This window comes from Podarcis melisellensis, assembly GCF_964234715.1.
Source record: "Podarcis melisellensis genome assembly, chromosome: 7".
NCBI lineage: Eukaryota > Metazoa > Chordata > Lepidosauria > Squamata > Lacertidae > Podarcis > Podarcis melisellensis.
Window position 1 is genome coordinate 39,107,964 of NC_138539.1, and position 15,885 is coordinate 39,123,848.

The 15,885-nt window shown below is 40.2% G+C and overlaps 1 protein-coding gene and 1 long non-coding RNA gene across 20 annotated transcripts in view; one reads left to right on the forward strand and one right to left on the reverse strand.

Annotated features, from left to right (window-relative positions):
- Positions 1 to 15,885, forward strand: part of ST18 (ST18 C2H2C-type zinc finger transcription factor) — a 187,858-nt gene that overhangs the window by 165,567 nt on the left and 6,406 nt on the right. For 8 of the 10 annotated variants that reach the window (XM_081917514.1, XM_081917513.1, XM_081917510.1 and 5 more), the window contains 8 exons: positions 3,099 to 3,211; positions 6,259 to 6,321; positions 6,921 to 6,989; positions 9,770 to 9,832; positions 10,047 to 10,127; positions 11,572 to 11,793; positions 13,077 to 13,165; positions 14,242 to 14,345. In XM_081917514.1, the coding sequence (XP_081773640.1) occupies positions 3,099 to 3,211; positions 6,259 to 6,321; positions 6,921 to 6,989; positions 9,770 to 9,832; positions 10,047 to 10,127; positions 11,572 to 11,793; positions 13,077 to 13,165; positions 14,242 to 14,345 (804 nt within the window). Of the gene's footprint in view, positions 1 to 3,098; positions 3,212 to 6,258; positions 6,322 to 6,920; positions 6,990 to 9,769; positions 9,833 to 10,046; positions 10,128 to 11,571; positions 11,794 to 13,076; positions 13,166 to 14,241; positions 14,346 to 14,987; positions 15,631 to 15,885 lie in introns of those variants that run through there. The other 2 variants (XM_081917512.1, XR_014170004.1) reach the window with 2 other exon arrangements.
- Positions 11,525 to 15,885, reverse strand: part of LOC309373448 — a 39,278-nt gene continuing 34,917 nt past the window's right edge. For all 10 annotated transcript variants that reach the window (XR_014170027.1, XR_014170028.1, XR_014170029.1 and 7 more), the window contains one exon: positions 11,525 to 11,654. This is a non-coding gene — a long non-coding RNA (uncharacterized lncRNA). The remainder of the gene's footprint in view (positions 11,655 to 15,885) is intronic.

Sequence of the window (15,885 nt, forward strand, 5' to 3'; positions counted from 1 at the left end):
AAGAGGGCACTTCATTGACTCCCATGGTCAGCACTGACTAGCAATGACCCTCCCCGGTTTCCCAACCTGACTTGGGAGATACCAGGAAATGAACCTTATACCTTCTTCACAGAAAGTATTTTTCTACTTACTTAGCCATGACTGTTTCCTCAAATAACATGCTGCAATAAGTCAGTTGCAACAAGCAACCATTTTAAAGCTGTGCCTTCATGCTAGTCATTATGTGTGTGTCTTCTGGTCCTGAGCAATTTCACAGGTGATAGATTTTTTTTAAAAACCAAAAACAAAACACCTTGTGTTGAAGTGACACTCTCCTTAGGAAGACAATTGCCATACAGGCCCACTTTTTGTTGATGTTATTGTTTAGCATCTTGCTTTAAATTTCTGGCAGCAGCACCCAGGGCAAAGGGGTTAGGAGAACACGAGGCTGGCTGAAACATGTTAGATGCAAGTGGGTATGATCAGAGGACTATACAGAAGCCACGAGGAAAATAAACCACCAAGGAGTTATGTGGCAGCTTGTGGTGCTTGTAGAGAAAAAGGACAAGGATAAGCAGATCTTGTTCCTAGCTTGTGACAGGGGTAGTAATTGCAAGACAAGATTGCTGCGCTTGTTTCTATCTCTGAGGTTGACCTTGCTAAAGAAGTGTCTTATCTTCCTGGGTCCTCAGCAGTTGTTGCATTTGTGGTGATGAAAGAGGAAGAGAGTGTTCGTTGTGACACAGATGCTCACATTTCAGTCTTAGACATGCTAAAACACTTGTTTGTTAATAAAGAAGTCCTAAACCAGGATAATGAGTGATTTCAATATAAACTTACTTCGATTCAGCTGGTATTGATTTGGACCCATCCAATGAACCAAACTCACAACTGGGTCCTGTTGCTGGTGATATGAGCCAAGTTTCCAAAAGGGCAAATTGTTCCATAGTGAATCTAGTAAATCCCTGGAGATAGTTATGGGGTTTATCCAATAGATTGCAGCTGTAGAAGTAAAAAATATAACAACCCCAAAATATTTCTGTGAATTAAACAAAAGACTTTGGATCTGAGTACATAAAACCTTGATGGAGACAATACTGTATACAAAAATTGCTGCCAAGATTTTCAGCACATAGACATTCTCAGCTTAAAAGTTGTGGGTTTTGTGCACCACTCTTTTTAAAAAGATCTGAAACTTTAACAGAATACTATTTCCTCACAAGTCAAGCTTGCATCATCCAACCCACAAGCTTCCTGATCCTCCAAAGTCAACTTACTGTCTCTGAAATGTTTTGGGTTTTTTTAATTCTACAGCTTTTCCAACACTAGATAACAGCAGGAGTCTTAGAAACTTCTCAAATTATAAGGGTGTAAGTTGCCTCAAAGTAAAATAAAATAATCTATTTTTAATTTATTTTCTGGTTCATATGCACAACAGTTGGCTGATTTTGTTGGTCATTTCTAGAAAATATTGTCTCCCTCGTACACTGAGAAATGGCCTGTCCAGATGCCCCTTAAAAAAAATAATCCTGAATTTGGAAGAGGCTCACACTTTCTCCAAAAGGAAAGTGCTGAGAAATAACTGGAGCTGTCAGTTTAGTTCAACTGTCAGTTCTCCAAAGATTCCAGGGTTTAAAATGTTGAAAGTGCCAGATGCTATTATCTGTTATTCGTGTTGTCATTATGTTCTGGTCTTTGCAGAAATCAATATAAATGTCCATCTGCACATTAATGGAATTTCATTCATTTATTTTTGTCGTCCTGTGTGCACATAGGAATATGCGCACTGGCAAGAACTCAACTTGAAACTAGTGGTGCTTCCCTGCCATCCCCAGTAATGCCCCCCCCCACATACACACTAATACAGTCTGCAGTTTGGCAGACTGTTCTGAAAATAATGGGGAAGTTCAGCTTTTGTACACACACACACACACACTTTTGTAAAAAAAAAAAAAAAAAAAAGCTCTTAACTGGAAGTAAGCTTGTTATCAGTGGTACCTTATTTCTCTGAATCAACTGACCACTTCACAGTAGTCAGCACTTGTGATGCACATGAATGGCCTCTCACGTTTCTCCTTCCTATTTATTGTTTGAATATTTGTGACCTGCACTTTCATAGAATCCTATAATTGTAGAGTTGGAAGGTACCTAAGGATCATCTAGTCCAACCCCCTGCAATGCAGGAATATGCAGCTGTCCCATACACAGATTGAACCTGCAACCTTGGCATTCATGCAATATATTAAGGTGGCTTAGAGCATGCAATACAGCATGCTTGCAGCATGCAATGCAATAAAAGCAATCAATCTAGGTAAAACATAATTAAAATAGCAATAAAGCAGCAATAGATAATGGCTGGTTAAAAAGAAAAAAATGTGAGGGCCTACCTAAAAAATACAGCTTTTAAGAGATGTCTGAAAGAAAGCAGGGGCAGTTCTTGCTGAAGCTGCACAGGTCATGAGTTCCACAGGACAGGGCTTGCTATGCTAAAGCCTTGGTTCCTAGTGAAGGCAACTGAACACTAAGGGCTGAAGCAGAGTCAGCCCAAGACATTCTGGTACCTGCAGTGAATCACAATATGGTGGGGGGCCCTCCCTACCAGGGAAGAATAGATGATTGAAGATTAGGATCTGCTGCCATCTCACCTTGCCTTGTGGGTGGCTAGTTTTGGGCTAGGTAAACCCCCAGAAGGGCTCCATCAGAGATATTATCAGCAGAAGAATTAGGGGAGCATTTTCACTAAATTTCCCCAAGGACAGGAGAAATTCTCAAACCGTTTCTTAGGGCTGAGGCTTTCCATTAGCAGTGGCCATAGGTTGGCACCTTAACTCTGCCCATCCCAAGGCTTTGTCTTTGTCTTGCTGATGTTGCAAGCAGCAGCTGCTATGTTGGCAGTTTGGGCACCATTTTTCACCCTGCTAAGATGGGAATGGTGGCCATTGCACAAACAAAAGATGGAGCATATTGTGATAACATTCTAAATTGTGATAACATTCCTAGGGGGAAAGGGGGCGGGAGAGAGAGATTCAGAAATAGGTCTTCTGAGAAATTTTGGTTCAGCTCTAGCTACCAGTATTGTGTTGAAGATAGAAGCACCTCATTCTTTTCTGTTTTTTCAGAAAGATCCTGCGAGCTGTCCTGAAAGCCTGGATGAAAAAAGATACTCAGATGTCTCGGTTCCTAGTCCAAAATCTAAGCTCCATTCAAGAGATCTCAAAAAGGAACTGATCACGTGAGTCACAAAACATTCCTTTCCTTCTTGTTGTCTATGGGCTTGAGAAGTCCACACACTGCTGATTTGTCCAGGGTGAAGAAATGCTGGATCTCGTCCCTAATATACACTGCAGAATATTGGGTGCCATTACATCTTCCTTTTTAGCACTGGACTTTAAATCTCTGGGTAGATTTGGGGCAATATTCTCCTTTACTTTTGGCTCATGCCACGTAGCAAGTATGAAAACTTCAGGGAAATGATCACTTCATAAACAGGTCATCCATATCCTGCATGGGGTTGGATCCCACAAATAATTACCGTATTTTTCCGTGTATAAGACTAGGTTTTTTTCCTTTAAAATAATGTCAAAAATTAGGGGGCATCTTATATTCTGAGCCATCTCCCACCATTTTCTTAAATCTGAATCCCCCAAAACAGGGGGTGTCTTATACATGGGGGCATCTTATAGATGGAAAATACAGTAGTTCCTGTTTGCTGTACCTGAAATCAGTCTACAGACAGGCCTGTTTGAATGCTACAATTCTGTGGGAACACAAAACAACAACAGAATGTGTTCGTTGCAAAAAAATTAACTTTGCCCAAGAAGAGCTAGGTTTCTAATAGAACAGTTGTTGACATGTAATAGAGCAGTTCCTAATCAGTCCGTTTCATATGATCAATGTATCATTAATAGTTGATATTCTTTATCTTTCTCTGGCAGCATTCACAAGACGGTTTACCGTATTCCGTTTTACACTTGTTCTTAGCCAAAAGGCTGAGAAGTGTTTCCGTTTTGACAATGTTTTCCTAACTATTAATTGCCACATTATATTTCAGTTTCCACGTGATATATAAGCCACGTCTAGAATATAGTGGGATATAGCACAAGTTTATCACTCATTTCCACATTATTTGTCAACGGGTTTTTTTCTGGAAGCAAATAACACAGAAATGAGCACTAAGCTTGTGCTATATTCCACTATAGTTCCAGAGCTGGCTTTTACACCATGTGTAAGCTCAAACATAATGCAGAACTTAATAGATAGGAAGAACTTGTGAAAATGGAATAAACAGCCACATGAATGCAGCCTCTATCTCTGTTTTCTATAATTTCATTTATTCATCACCAAATACTTTGATATCAATTCTATGTCTGACGTTTGCCTTATGGATTTAGAAGCCCTCCTCCAGATATTACTGTTCCCATGGGCCAAATCTTCTTTGACACAGCATGCCTCAATCTAAATCTAAAGACTGCTCACCATATTGTATCCACACTTATGTGTTAGCTTTGCCTTTTTTAAGAACACAAATGTTGATGAAGCTAGCAGAAGGAAAAGCAATAATTTCCCCAGTGACACTTTATTTTTATTTTTTACTATTTATTAAATTTCTATTTAAAGATCTGTTGCTGTGTGACATTAATTCCAGGGATCCACACAGCCATTTACTACCTTAATAACTGAACATAATTTCTTCTCTCTATAGTTACAATAACTCCAAGCCTTGTATGGGATTTTAAAGCATCTGTAATACTTGCTCTGCATGCTGATGTGTACCCAAAATGTGCTTGCCTACACAATTTAATTCATAAACACTTAAGACTCGCCATTTAAAGATTCTAAAGGTAACACTGAGGGCAGAGGACATTTACTAAATATTCACCAGCAGAATAGGTAGTTTAGTGAGCAATACAAATGGCTCCATCATGAGGAAGCACCTATAATGACAATAGCAATTGTAAAGAAAAATTCTACCTCTGAGGTTCAATTACAACGAACTTTCTTCATTATAAATATAGATTACATATTTTTAAATATTAATGGTCTCTCTGGTGATTATATTTATACCAAAGCAGCTGTATGACACAGAATGGAATAAGTTGTCTAAATGATACACTAGTTCTTTTAAAAAAATATGGTGCATTCTATGCTTGTTTTTAAAATATTACTTTGTGTTCCATGCATCAACAGTGTTTTGGGAGGATTAACTAAGAGAATAATTTTGCTTCTGAAGAAATAAAAAAGTAGTAGCTGGGACCAAAATGCAGTCTCTGGATTTTTCAAATTGGGGAGGGGGGGCTAACAATTAACCTGTAGAAAATTGGAATAGGTGAGCCTATTTCAGAAAAAGGCAGTTTCTCATATCCTAGGGCCCTCAGGTTCATGATTGTTAGTCCTTACAGTGTCTTGGTGAAGTTGGGCCATCTAAATCACGAGATCACATCAGCTTTTAATATCACATATATTGTGAATATATAGCAAGGGGTGTGAATCCAGATCCATACACAACCTTTTTTAAAAACATTAAATTGAACTTTCCCCCCTGAAAAAAAATAATCCTGTGGTGAATTAAGAGTCTATGGGCACCCAATGCTGAACTAGTATAGCGTTTTTACAAGAATATGAAAGTTATTGCATCCATGCCTTCTAAGAATTTTCAGCTCAGCTTTGAACTCATCTTCACTGTCATAATATGATTGATGTGATAAGAAAAAGGTACTATTATGAAATGTATCATTTCAGACAAATGTAGGATGGTTCATACACATAAGCATCATCTTCCCATGCCTCTCCACATTGTTGTGTATCACTTAAGACAGCATTTGAGCATGGAAGCAGTACATAAATGAATGAATCATAATACACTTGGAGAAATATTAGTACAAATTAGGAAATGTAGTGTGGAAACCCATTGGGTGGTACTTGACTAAATTTTACACAGAGTAGACATACTGAAGTGAATTGCCTTAACTTCCTCATGTTCATTAATTTCAGTGGGTTTACTCTGAGTAAAATTTATTTGACTATCAACTAAGTTCATTTTTTTTTTTGCAATGGCATGAAGAAAAATTGATGCAATCACAGAAAGGCCTGAGGGTATCTCTCACACTAATATTTCTTGGCACAGTAGGACACCTCATATATATCTATGGGTATGTAATAGAGGGGTGTTCCCATTCATGTGGGAAACAATTATCCATCTTTGTATGTTTATCGCACAGTTCAATAAGAGAGATGTACAACAACTGTATGTGTGTCTGCATTTCCATTTTATTTCCTTAGGTGTCCAACACCAGGATGTGATGGCAGTGGTCATGTGACAGGAAACTATGCATCGCACCGCAGGTAAAAAGCAATTAATAACAAAATGAAGGCATGACATTGTGGACTTTTTACTTAGAAACCTGTTCCCATAAAAAAACCCCTGAGCAATTTAGCAATAAAAACATATAAAAACACAGAGCTGAAATCCAGTACAGATGTAGATGGGAATAAAAATCTCCATTTAAAAGGAAGGTCTCCAATAAGTACCAAAAATATAACAGAGGCAGAGCTTGTTGGATATGTAACAGGAGAGTGTTCCAAAGGGTAAATGCTACTAAAGGCCCAGTTCCTACATTGTGCTGAATGGAGCTCCCTATGCAATGGTTTCTGTGATGACCAAGGTCCAGCCTTCAAACAAGTCCCTGTAGCAGTTGAAATGCATCATCTGAGCAAGAAGGAGCTCTGTGGCCTATGAGGGATACACAGCTGTATCACCTACTACACTCTTCCTTCACATCCCTATGGGGATGAAGGAACTAAGAAGGGATTTGTTTACAAGCGGTTGCTCTGTGATATGTTGTTTTTTTTAAATTTAATGGTTAAATATTTTTAGTGCAATCTTTTAATATTTGCTGAGGTATATTCAAGGAAGCCTATTTCACGTTTGTTTTTCCCCCTAGTGTTTCTGGCTGCCCGTTGGCTGACAAGACCTTAAAATCCTTGATGGCTGCCAACTCTCAAGAGCTTAAGTGAGTATTAGTATCAAAGGAGAGGGAGGGGTTCATTGCTGTTCTCTTCCTACATATTTTACTTACTTCAAAACCCAGTCTGCTTGTTCAGCAACAAGAACCAGTAGAGCTGCGGAGCAGATGTTTGCTCAGCCTTTGGGGTAACAACTCCAGCTTCCTGTAGAATGCACTAGTCCAGCTCTTGCTCCAGTGCTAGGTTTTGGTCATGGACACATGATATGGTGTCCTGGATATGGTGGCAAAGAGTGACAGGTAGCCAGGCAGGGGAATAAGCCTGGATAGTTACAAATGCTCTCAAAGCAGGCCTAAAGACGTCTGACTCCCTATTGTCCAGGGACTGCATGATTATTAATTCACTTCTGAATTAATTTCAAACAGGAAAAACTCCACAGATCAATATTTTGTTACAGGTCTCATAGTTAACTATTTTTCCACATGTGACAGCCATGTCCAAAAGAGGGATACTAACAGGCTTGGGGAAACTCCAGGGGTTGCAGAAGTGCAGAAAAGATTAGGGAAAATACTTTACTGTGGGACCCCAAAAGCATAACTTGAATAGAAACACTCTACAGTGGAATATTTTGTTGCAGATCCCACTAGTCATTGTCTAACTTCTACACCTCTGCCATTCTGCCCCATACCTGTCCAGTTTGTCCCCTTTCACTCATGCAATCCTACCAGTGTAAGAAGTGTAGCTATAGTAATAGTCACCTCCCACGGGGACAAGGTTGCTGGGTTTGCACCAGCAGGAAGTTGAAACTGCCCTGGCTAAGGGAATTTGGGAGCAGTCTTATCCCACCCAGCAGGTATAAATCAGAGGAAGGGGAGAGAATCTTACTGTTTGTCAGGTCTTGAAGTAGATGTGTCTAAATGTTGGGAAAGAAAATGTTATTCTCATATTTTGAAAGCCAGCTGGAAATACCAAGTCTTGCAAGATGGCTGGATCTCACAAAATACGCAGTCTGGTTTTTCAGATCAAAGTACTTGGGCTAAGCTTTAAAATGTGAGTGTTTATCCAAACCAAGCCTGCAAATCTTTCCTTTTTATCCTTTGCCACTAGACATACCCCTCTGCATGTGGTTGAGGCAAGCATTAAATCAGATGAGTCCATATACTGCAGAGAAAAGTCACAAACAAAAGAGTGGCTGTGGAGGTTCTTAAGGAGGCCTGAGCAATCTGGGCATCTGGCCTTATTATTGAAGAGGAAGGTTGGCAGGCAGTCACCTAGTTATCATTGGGAGCGTTTTGGCTGATGAAGATGCTTGGATAAAGTCTGGCGAAGGCTTCCAAGAATGCTTGACAGAATCCTGTGCTCGTGTAGTGCAGCTTGAAAAAGTGCAACAAATACAGAGCTGGTTACTAATTTGTTGTGAGGAATGCAGACATCTTTCCCGAGGGCAGCATTTCTGTTTGAGAGTTAATCACATCTCCTCCTGCATTCCCACTGTAGCATCTTGAGGAAATGTGACTGTCTTCAAAACTGGTGCATTGGTTGCAATAGTGAGCACTGTGCATAACGTCATTGGGCCATTGGAACTTGTGGGCTACTGCCTGTGCAATTGCTAGGAACATATGAACCTGCCTTCTACTGAGTCGGTCCATCAAGCTCAGTATTGCCTGCACTGATTAGCAGTGGCTCTCCAGGATTTCAGACATGATTATCTCCCATCCCTATCTAGAGGTTCCAGGAATGAAGTCTGTGACTTTCTACATGCAAAACAGTTGCTCTACTGCTGAGCTGTGGTCCTTCACCTCAACTCTTACTGATGAGCAACACACTCTTACTACCACTACTGCCAGGATTGTCCCTTCATTCATGAAGCAGTGCTGGAAACAAGCACTTCATTTTATGCTTCCAGCTGCGTTCTGCCCCACTCTCTCTGGTTTGGTGAGGTGGTAACAATAAGAGCAGAGTAAGAGGTCTGACAGGAAGCTCTTCCGCCCTTCCCTCACCCCTCTGGCTCTGGCATTGAGAATTCTGGAATATTAGTGTCTCAGCTGCCAGGAAAACTGGACATGTCATTTTCCTAGGACACCTGAGCCCTTATGGTGCCTTATGGGGATTCTTCCCTGGCTCAGATTGCAATCAGAGAAATGACACTGAGTTTTGAATATAGGCAACTATTCTGAACCAGGTTAATATAACTTCCAGCAACATCACTATTCTCTTGTACAACCACTGCAAACCTCTTTGAGACACTATTGAGTATATTCTATATGAGGCCACTAAGAGGTTCCATCACACCTGTATTGCACATGTATTATAAGTTCCCCTATGGAGATCCAGGTCTGATGGCATGAATAACTCCACTGCACAGTATTAACAAAAGAAATACAAAATGCTGTTTGAGCCAGACTATAAAATTCCTATTCCTAGAAGAAAGAGAAACAAATGTGTGTAATGGATATACAGGGGGTTATATTTCTTTCTTTAACAATTAATCCAGTGCATATATTTGAGCCTGACTATATATATTTTCGGATTTTAAATGCACTGATTCTAACAAATCAAATGATTATTTTCATCTTCCCCTTCCCAGAAATCTAAATAACTGAGTGGGAAAATTGTGAGGTTTATATCAGTGGCTGAGTTTTCATGTACAACACAACCCTTGTACACCCCAAAATAGTTGCTTTCCTTAGGTACCCTTTCTTATTTTTCCAGTTGCACATGGTCATGTCAAACCAGGAATGTGGGAAATTCTAATGCAAAAATCTCCTAAATTAGATATTTTATGAAATGTCAAGGGTCATCTTCTTCTCTGCACTTTGCTTTATAGATGTCCAACTCCAGGATGTGATGGGTCTGGTCATGTCACTGGAAACTATGCCTCACACAGAAGGTAAGAATCTTCTGCTTATTTTTGGGGGGGAGGAAGCTTTGGCACTCCAGATTTTGCAGGACTACAACTCCCATCACCCCGACCACTGGCTATTCTGGCTGCAGCTGGTGCGAGTTGTAGTCCAACGTTTGGAGGGCCACAGGATCATCACCCCTGAATCATCCAGAAGCAAAAGCCTGGGGAATCTATATTGCTCTGCTCTGTGTACTTTCAGCTTGTCTGGTTGTCCCCGAGCCAGGAAAGGTGGTCTCAAAGTGACTCCTACCAAGGAAGAAAAAGAAGACCCTGAACTTAAGTAAGTGGAGTGGCAAAGGCTTGTCACTTATGCCTTGCTATTCAGTTGGATACATCACAGGAAGATTGGTCTCAGATTCACTAAGTTAGATCCTCTCCTAACAATAAATCCAAACAAAACCTCCAAAGGATGGTTTTATGGTTCAGGTGCTGTTGTGCTGTCCTTGAAGTAAACCAGATGGCACAGCTCTGGAAAAGTCTCAGGTCTTAAGAAACAAAGGAGAAGCATAGTCTCTGGCTCATCCCCCAGCCCAGATGAGCCAAACTTTAGGCAGAGTCCCTTTTTAGACACACTATAATTCTTCTTCTGAGCCCTTATGACCAGTAACCTCACCCTTCTGCCAGACCTGTACACCCACATGTAGGGCTTACAGATCATACATTGTTTCCCCTACCAGTTCACTGGCTGATGCTTACAGGGGCTGACAATTGTCTGCATGTGGAGACTCTGCACATGAATATTTGACCTCATTTTGTTATTAAAAAATATACCAAGATATATCTATATAGCAAGATAGCATATGGCAGGACAGGCAATAAAATAGAAAACATAATAAGAAGAGTGCAAAATGATCATTAAAATGATCGATTGATCAAAACATCTAAACAGTTGCATAGGCCTGCCTACATAAAGAGGTCTTTCAGAGATGCCTGAAAATCAAAAGTGAGTGTACCTGCTGAAAAAGTGAGCCACAGCATGGGATTCATGACACTATGGCAGATCACTAATGGAAGCTAGTTGGGCCTCCTTCATATTTAAAATTTCACAGTGCAATCCTTTGCATACACTCAAGTCTATTGAGTTCAATAACAGTGTATTAGACTATATTTTTTAGAGTGGTATTCATATGGCAGCCCTAATGTATAGACAGCTTGGAACCAGAAGCCTGTGGGCCAATCTTGGCCCACCAAGGAGTCTAGTTTGGCTTGCTTGGCCATTTTCCTCAAACCGTGCCTTTTACTTGTTTCCTTTTCCTTTTAAATATATTTCCCTTGTTCCTTCAAATTAAAAAAACCTTCCAGAGCAGCTTGCAAAAAAACCCCTCACTATTTAATAGTGCATATAAATAAAATCAATCAATGACTCTTAAAACAAGAGTAAAATACAGTAGCCTAAAATTCAGTAATCCAGCATCAAACAAGGCATTTGCTCATTAGAAACCCTTCTAAGAACATAAAAAGATGATGTTGGGTCAGGCCAATGACCCATTTAGTCTAGCATCTCACAGTAGCAAACCGGATGCCTACAGGAAACCTCCAAGAAGGACCCAAGCACATTGAAACCTTGCTATTAGTACGTTCAACAAAGTAGGTTTTATTTTATTTACGGGGAGGAAATCTTTCTTGAGGTGTTGTCGCTGGTACATGGACATTTTCCCCCTCTGCCTCTTGGTTTTTCTTTCCTTTTTCCTAAAAATAACATCAGTTTTGCTGTGCTTCTGTAGATGTCCGGTGCTAGGCTGTGATGGCCAAGGTCACATATCAGGTAAATACACTTCTCATCGCACTGCTTCGGGTTGTCCTATGGCTGCCAAGAGACAGAAGGAGAGTCCTCTCAATGGGTCTTCGCTGCCCTGGAGACTGAACAAGCAGGAGCTGCCACACTGTCCTTTGCCAGGCTGCAACGGGCTGGGTCATGTTAATAACGTTTTTGTCACCCATAGAAGGTATCACTTTGTATCTTTACTTTTTTTTTACTCAACAAATACCTACAATTTATTGCAATTGTGTGAATTTAAGAAATGAAGCTGTTCAACTGATAGGAAAAATCTTGTTAGGATTTTGCATAAGTCCCTGAATTAACCCCAACTCATTTCCTAGAGATGTCTAGGGTTTTTTGAGATGTCTTTGGTTTTATTTTCACTGTCTAAACATTCATATATCAACTTAGAATAGGTGAGAAATCTGCAAATGCAATTTACTGCTTAGCCTTAAAAGCTCTTTTTAAAAGGCAAGGTATTTTTAGCAGCATATTATTGAACTCTTATTTTCATGTACATTTTGAAGTTGACTCTGAGTTGCAAGCTTTTTAGACTTTTAAGACCACAATCCTAAATTCACTTATCTGAGAATGCAAATATAATTTATTGCTTTAAAGTCCTGTTTAAAATGCAAAGTATTTTTTGTGGCAAATTACTGAGCTGTTATGTTCATTTGTGTATCTATGCTGACCCCAGAGGTTGTAAATTTGGTGATGTTCAGCTATGTATTACTCCAAGTAGACCAACAAAGATTAACAGACCTAGCTTGGTCATGTTAATTCATTCCAGTGGGTCTACTCTTGAGTTAAATTTAGTTGAAAACCAGTCACAGATTTTAATAGAACAATCCTATACACATTTACCTTGGAATAAGCCCTCTTGAATCCCATGGAATTTATGTCTGAGTAGACATGTATAGGATTGTGCTGTAATTGGTCCAGGGTTTTACACTGCTGCCTCTAGTTGCAGATAGCGTGACAGAGGTAGAGGGCAAGGCAGCAGGGTATTCAGCATGGTGCAAATGCAGTTGCAGAGCCAATCCAGCACTCCTGTGATGTGTTTGTGCCACATTGACCTCATCACTGCTTTGCCTCTCCTTCCCAGTAGAGAGTAGACTTACCACCGCTGCACCATTATGTACTATTTTCTAGAAGGTGTGTTTAAGCTTCTGCTTTGGTAGCAACCACCATCGAAGATGACCCACTACATAGTTCAAATGGGGCTATGTCAGGAGCTGCACTGAGGACAATTTGCCTATTTGTTCTCTTAGAGAGATTTTAGTAACTACACAACCATTTCGGTCATTGGCAATATTCTGCACCCAGTAACACTGTAGTAGCAATATAGGATTGCAGCTTACATGCAGCACAATAAAATGGACTTGTACTGCCAAGACCCTGGAAGCTGAGATACAGCAATCAAAAATGTGTTTCAATTTTCAAATAGGTCCCCTTTCCTACTCTTTTCAGTTTGTCTGGATGCCCTCTGAATGCACAAGCCTTAAAAAAGGGCAAAATATCTGAAGAACTGATGACCATCAAATTGAAAGCAAGTGGAGGTAAGAAGATAACAAAAGCAGTACATATATGACACTGGAATCTGGGAGTAAGGAAATGAGTCTGTCTTTGCCCAGTACTGTCTTCTCTGGCCAGCAGAAGCTCTTTAGAGTCTTAGAAAAAGTGTCTTTCCGTCCAGCTGCCAAATATTCTTTCACAGAAGATGCTGTATACTGAAAGCAGGACCTTCTGCAAACACAGAGCTACAGCCCCTCTGCTGTCTGCCTCATGAAGACACATAATTGGATTAATTAATTTAATGTTTGGTTTACTTAAAAATATATATAATTACATTGTGCCTTTCATTTGAACATTTTAATTAAAAGTACTTTGTACTGCCTCACAATGAACAGGACACAGGTAGAGATGGACAAATTTGCCTATATCCGTGTCTCATCTTTCCAGTCCACCAGATTCCCACATCAAATTTGCAATCATAACAATAAAAACCAACAACAATTTTATAATAAAAATGGACCTCACCAAAATTCATCAGCACTTTGATATGTGCTTCTCCCAATATGCACATTTTTCAAGCAATTACCCTTAACGTATTTCTGTACATGTGCATTTTTATGCACATGCTGTGGTTGGAGAGCTGCACAACAAAATTTGGGAAAGTGCAAATTTGGAGGGATCGCTGCTTTTCAGTGTGCTCATTGGTTCAGAAACTGCAAAATAAAAGGATCTGCATTGACATGTAATCCAAATTTCTCCCTCATCCTGAGCTATGGCGACCTGTGCTCTGTTCCCAGAGTTGCCCTTCAACAAATATCGGTACTGGATTGATCCTTTCAATCCAGGCGGGCCACTTTCAGCCACTCGAAGGCCTATTGAGCTCCATCAGTGCAAAGGGAAAATTTCATGGCTGCTTCTCTGCCCCTGACATGCCATAATGGAAGCTTTGACACTGACCCTGTTAAGTGTAGAATTAAATTGCAAATGCGCAATTTTGATTCCAGAGACCAGGTTAACTGAAGAGGCTTGTTCTATAACATACCATTATACAGGGGTTAGCATTTGCCCATCTCTTCAGTCAGGTGTGATTTTACACTTGACTTGGCTCATTCTTGTGCAGGTTTAGAGAATGAGGAGGAAATCAGACATTTGGATGAAGAAATAAAAGAACTGAATGAATCCAACCTTAAAATTGAAGCTGACATGATGAAACTTCAGACACAGGTAAGGAAGAAAATCTCTGACTGAGCCCTTAAAAACAAACATCAAAAACTCCTACTATTCTCTGGCATTGCAATGATGGTGAACTCTACTGCACAGTAGTGTAGGTTGCCAGCCTGGTTCACATGAGAAGCCGTTTTCAACAGAGTCCACTAACAGAAGCACATGGCTGTATTGAGACAGCACCGGGTGTTGAAAATGTGCACCCGCTAACAATCTTATACCTGGGGCAACTACCCCTGTGCTCCCCTATGCTATGCCACTGCTACTGCATGTTGACCATTGAGAATTTTGTTTGCAAGCTGTTGTTAACATATACTATGTTTCCCATAGCTGCACCCATGGATCCAGCATTGTAGCAGCATGCAAACTGGGCAGAGTTGCATGGAAATCATAGCAACTTTCCAGCTCATTATTGTGGCCCGTGAAACCTAAGCAACATGGCCCAATTTTCTTTTTGGAGGCTTTGCCTTTGCCTTCTTCTACCTTGACCCATATATGGTCCTTTTCTCTGGTTCAGCAAGTGTTTCATTGGAGCTTTAAAGGCGTTGTTGCTTCATCTGTCTCCCTGCCTTCCACCCACTGGTTTAAAGTCATGGTCTCATAGAATGCCTGGGTTCAAACCTTTGCTTTTAATTTTTTCAGATCATTCTAGTTCACTGCCATACAGCCTCACCTCAGCTCAGCTCAAAAAGGGTTTTGTTGAGCTTGGAAAGGTTCAGAAAGGGGCAACCAAAATGATCAAGGGCCTGGAGCCACTCCCCTATGAAGCAAGGTTGCAGAGTTGGGACATTTTAGTTTAGAGAAAAGGCGAGTAAGAGGCGACCTGTAGAAGTTTGTAAAATTATGCATGGCATGGAGAAAGTGGGAAGAGAAAAGGGGGTTCCTCCCCTCTCTTATAACATTAGAACTCAGACTTCCAATGAAGCTGAATGTTGGAAGATCTAGGATAGACAAAAGGAAGTATTTCTTCATATAGCACATAATCAAACAATGGAACTCGCTTCCACAGGAATCAGTGATGGCTACCAACTTGGATGGTTTTAAAAGAGGATTTGACAAATTCATAGTTGGCGGCAGCAATGCTTCTGAATACCAGTTGCTGGAAACCACAGTTGGGGAGAGGGCTCTTGTGCTTGAAACCTGCTTGTGGGTTTTCCCCGGGCACCTGGCTAGCCAGTGGGAGAAGAGGATATTAGACTAGATTTGCCATTGGCCTGACCCAGCAGGCTTTTTTATGTTCCTGCTGAAAGCCAAATTTGTTGTTGCTTATGCAGTTGTTTAACTGAATCTGCAGCCCATTTTTGAAAAAAAATATCATGCTGTTATGGAAAGTTAATGATTTGCTCAATTAAATTTCCACAAATATATATATTTTATGGCAAATTTTCCACTTTTAAAAATGCATCGTTTCATCAAATTAGTCTAATGAATGAGCACAATGTAAGTAAAATTGGGCAACTGGAATGGAAAAAAAAGACCAGCTAAATCTAAAATTCAAATTGTAATTTACTTTTTCCAAGGATATGTGTTTGTGTGTATA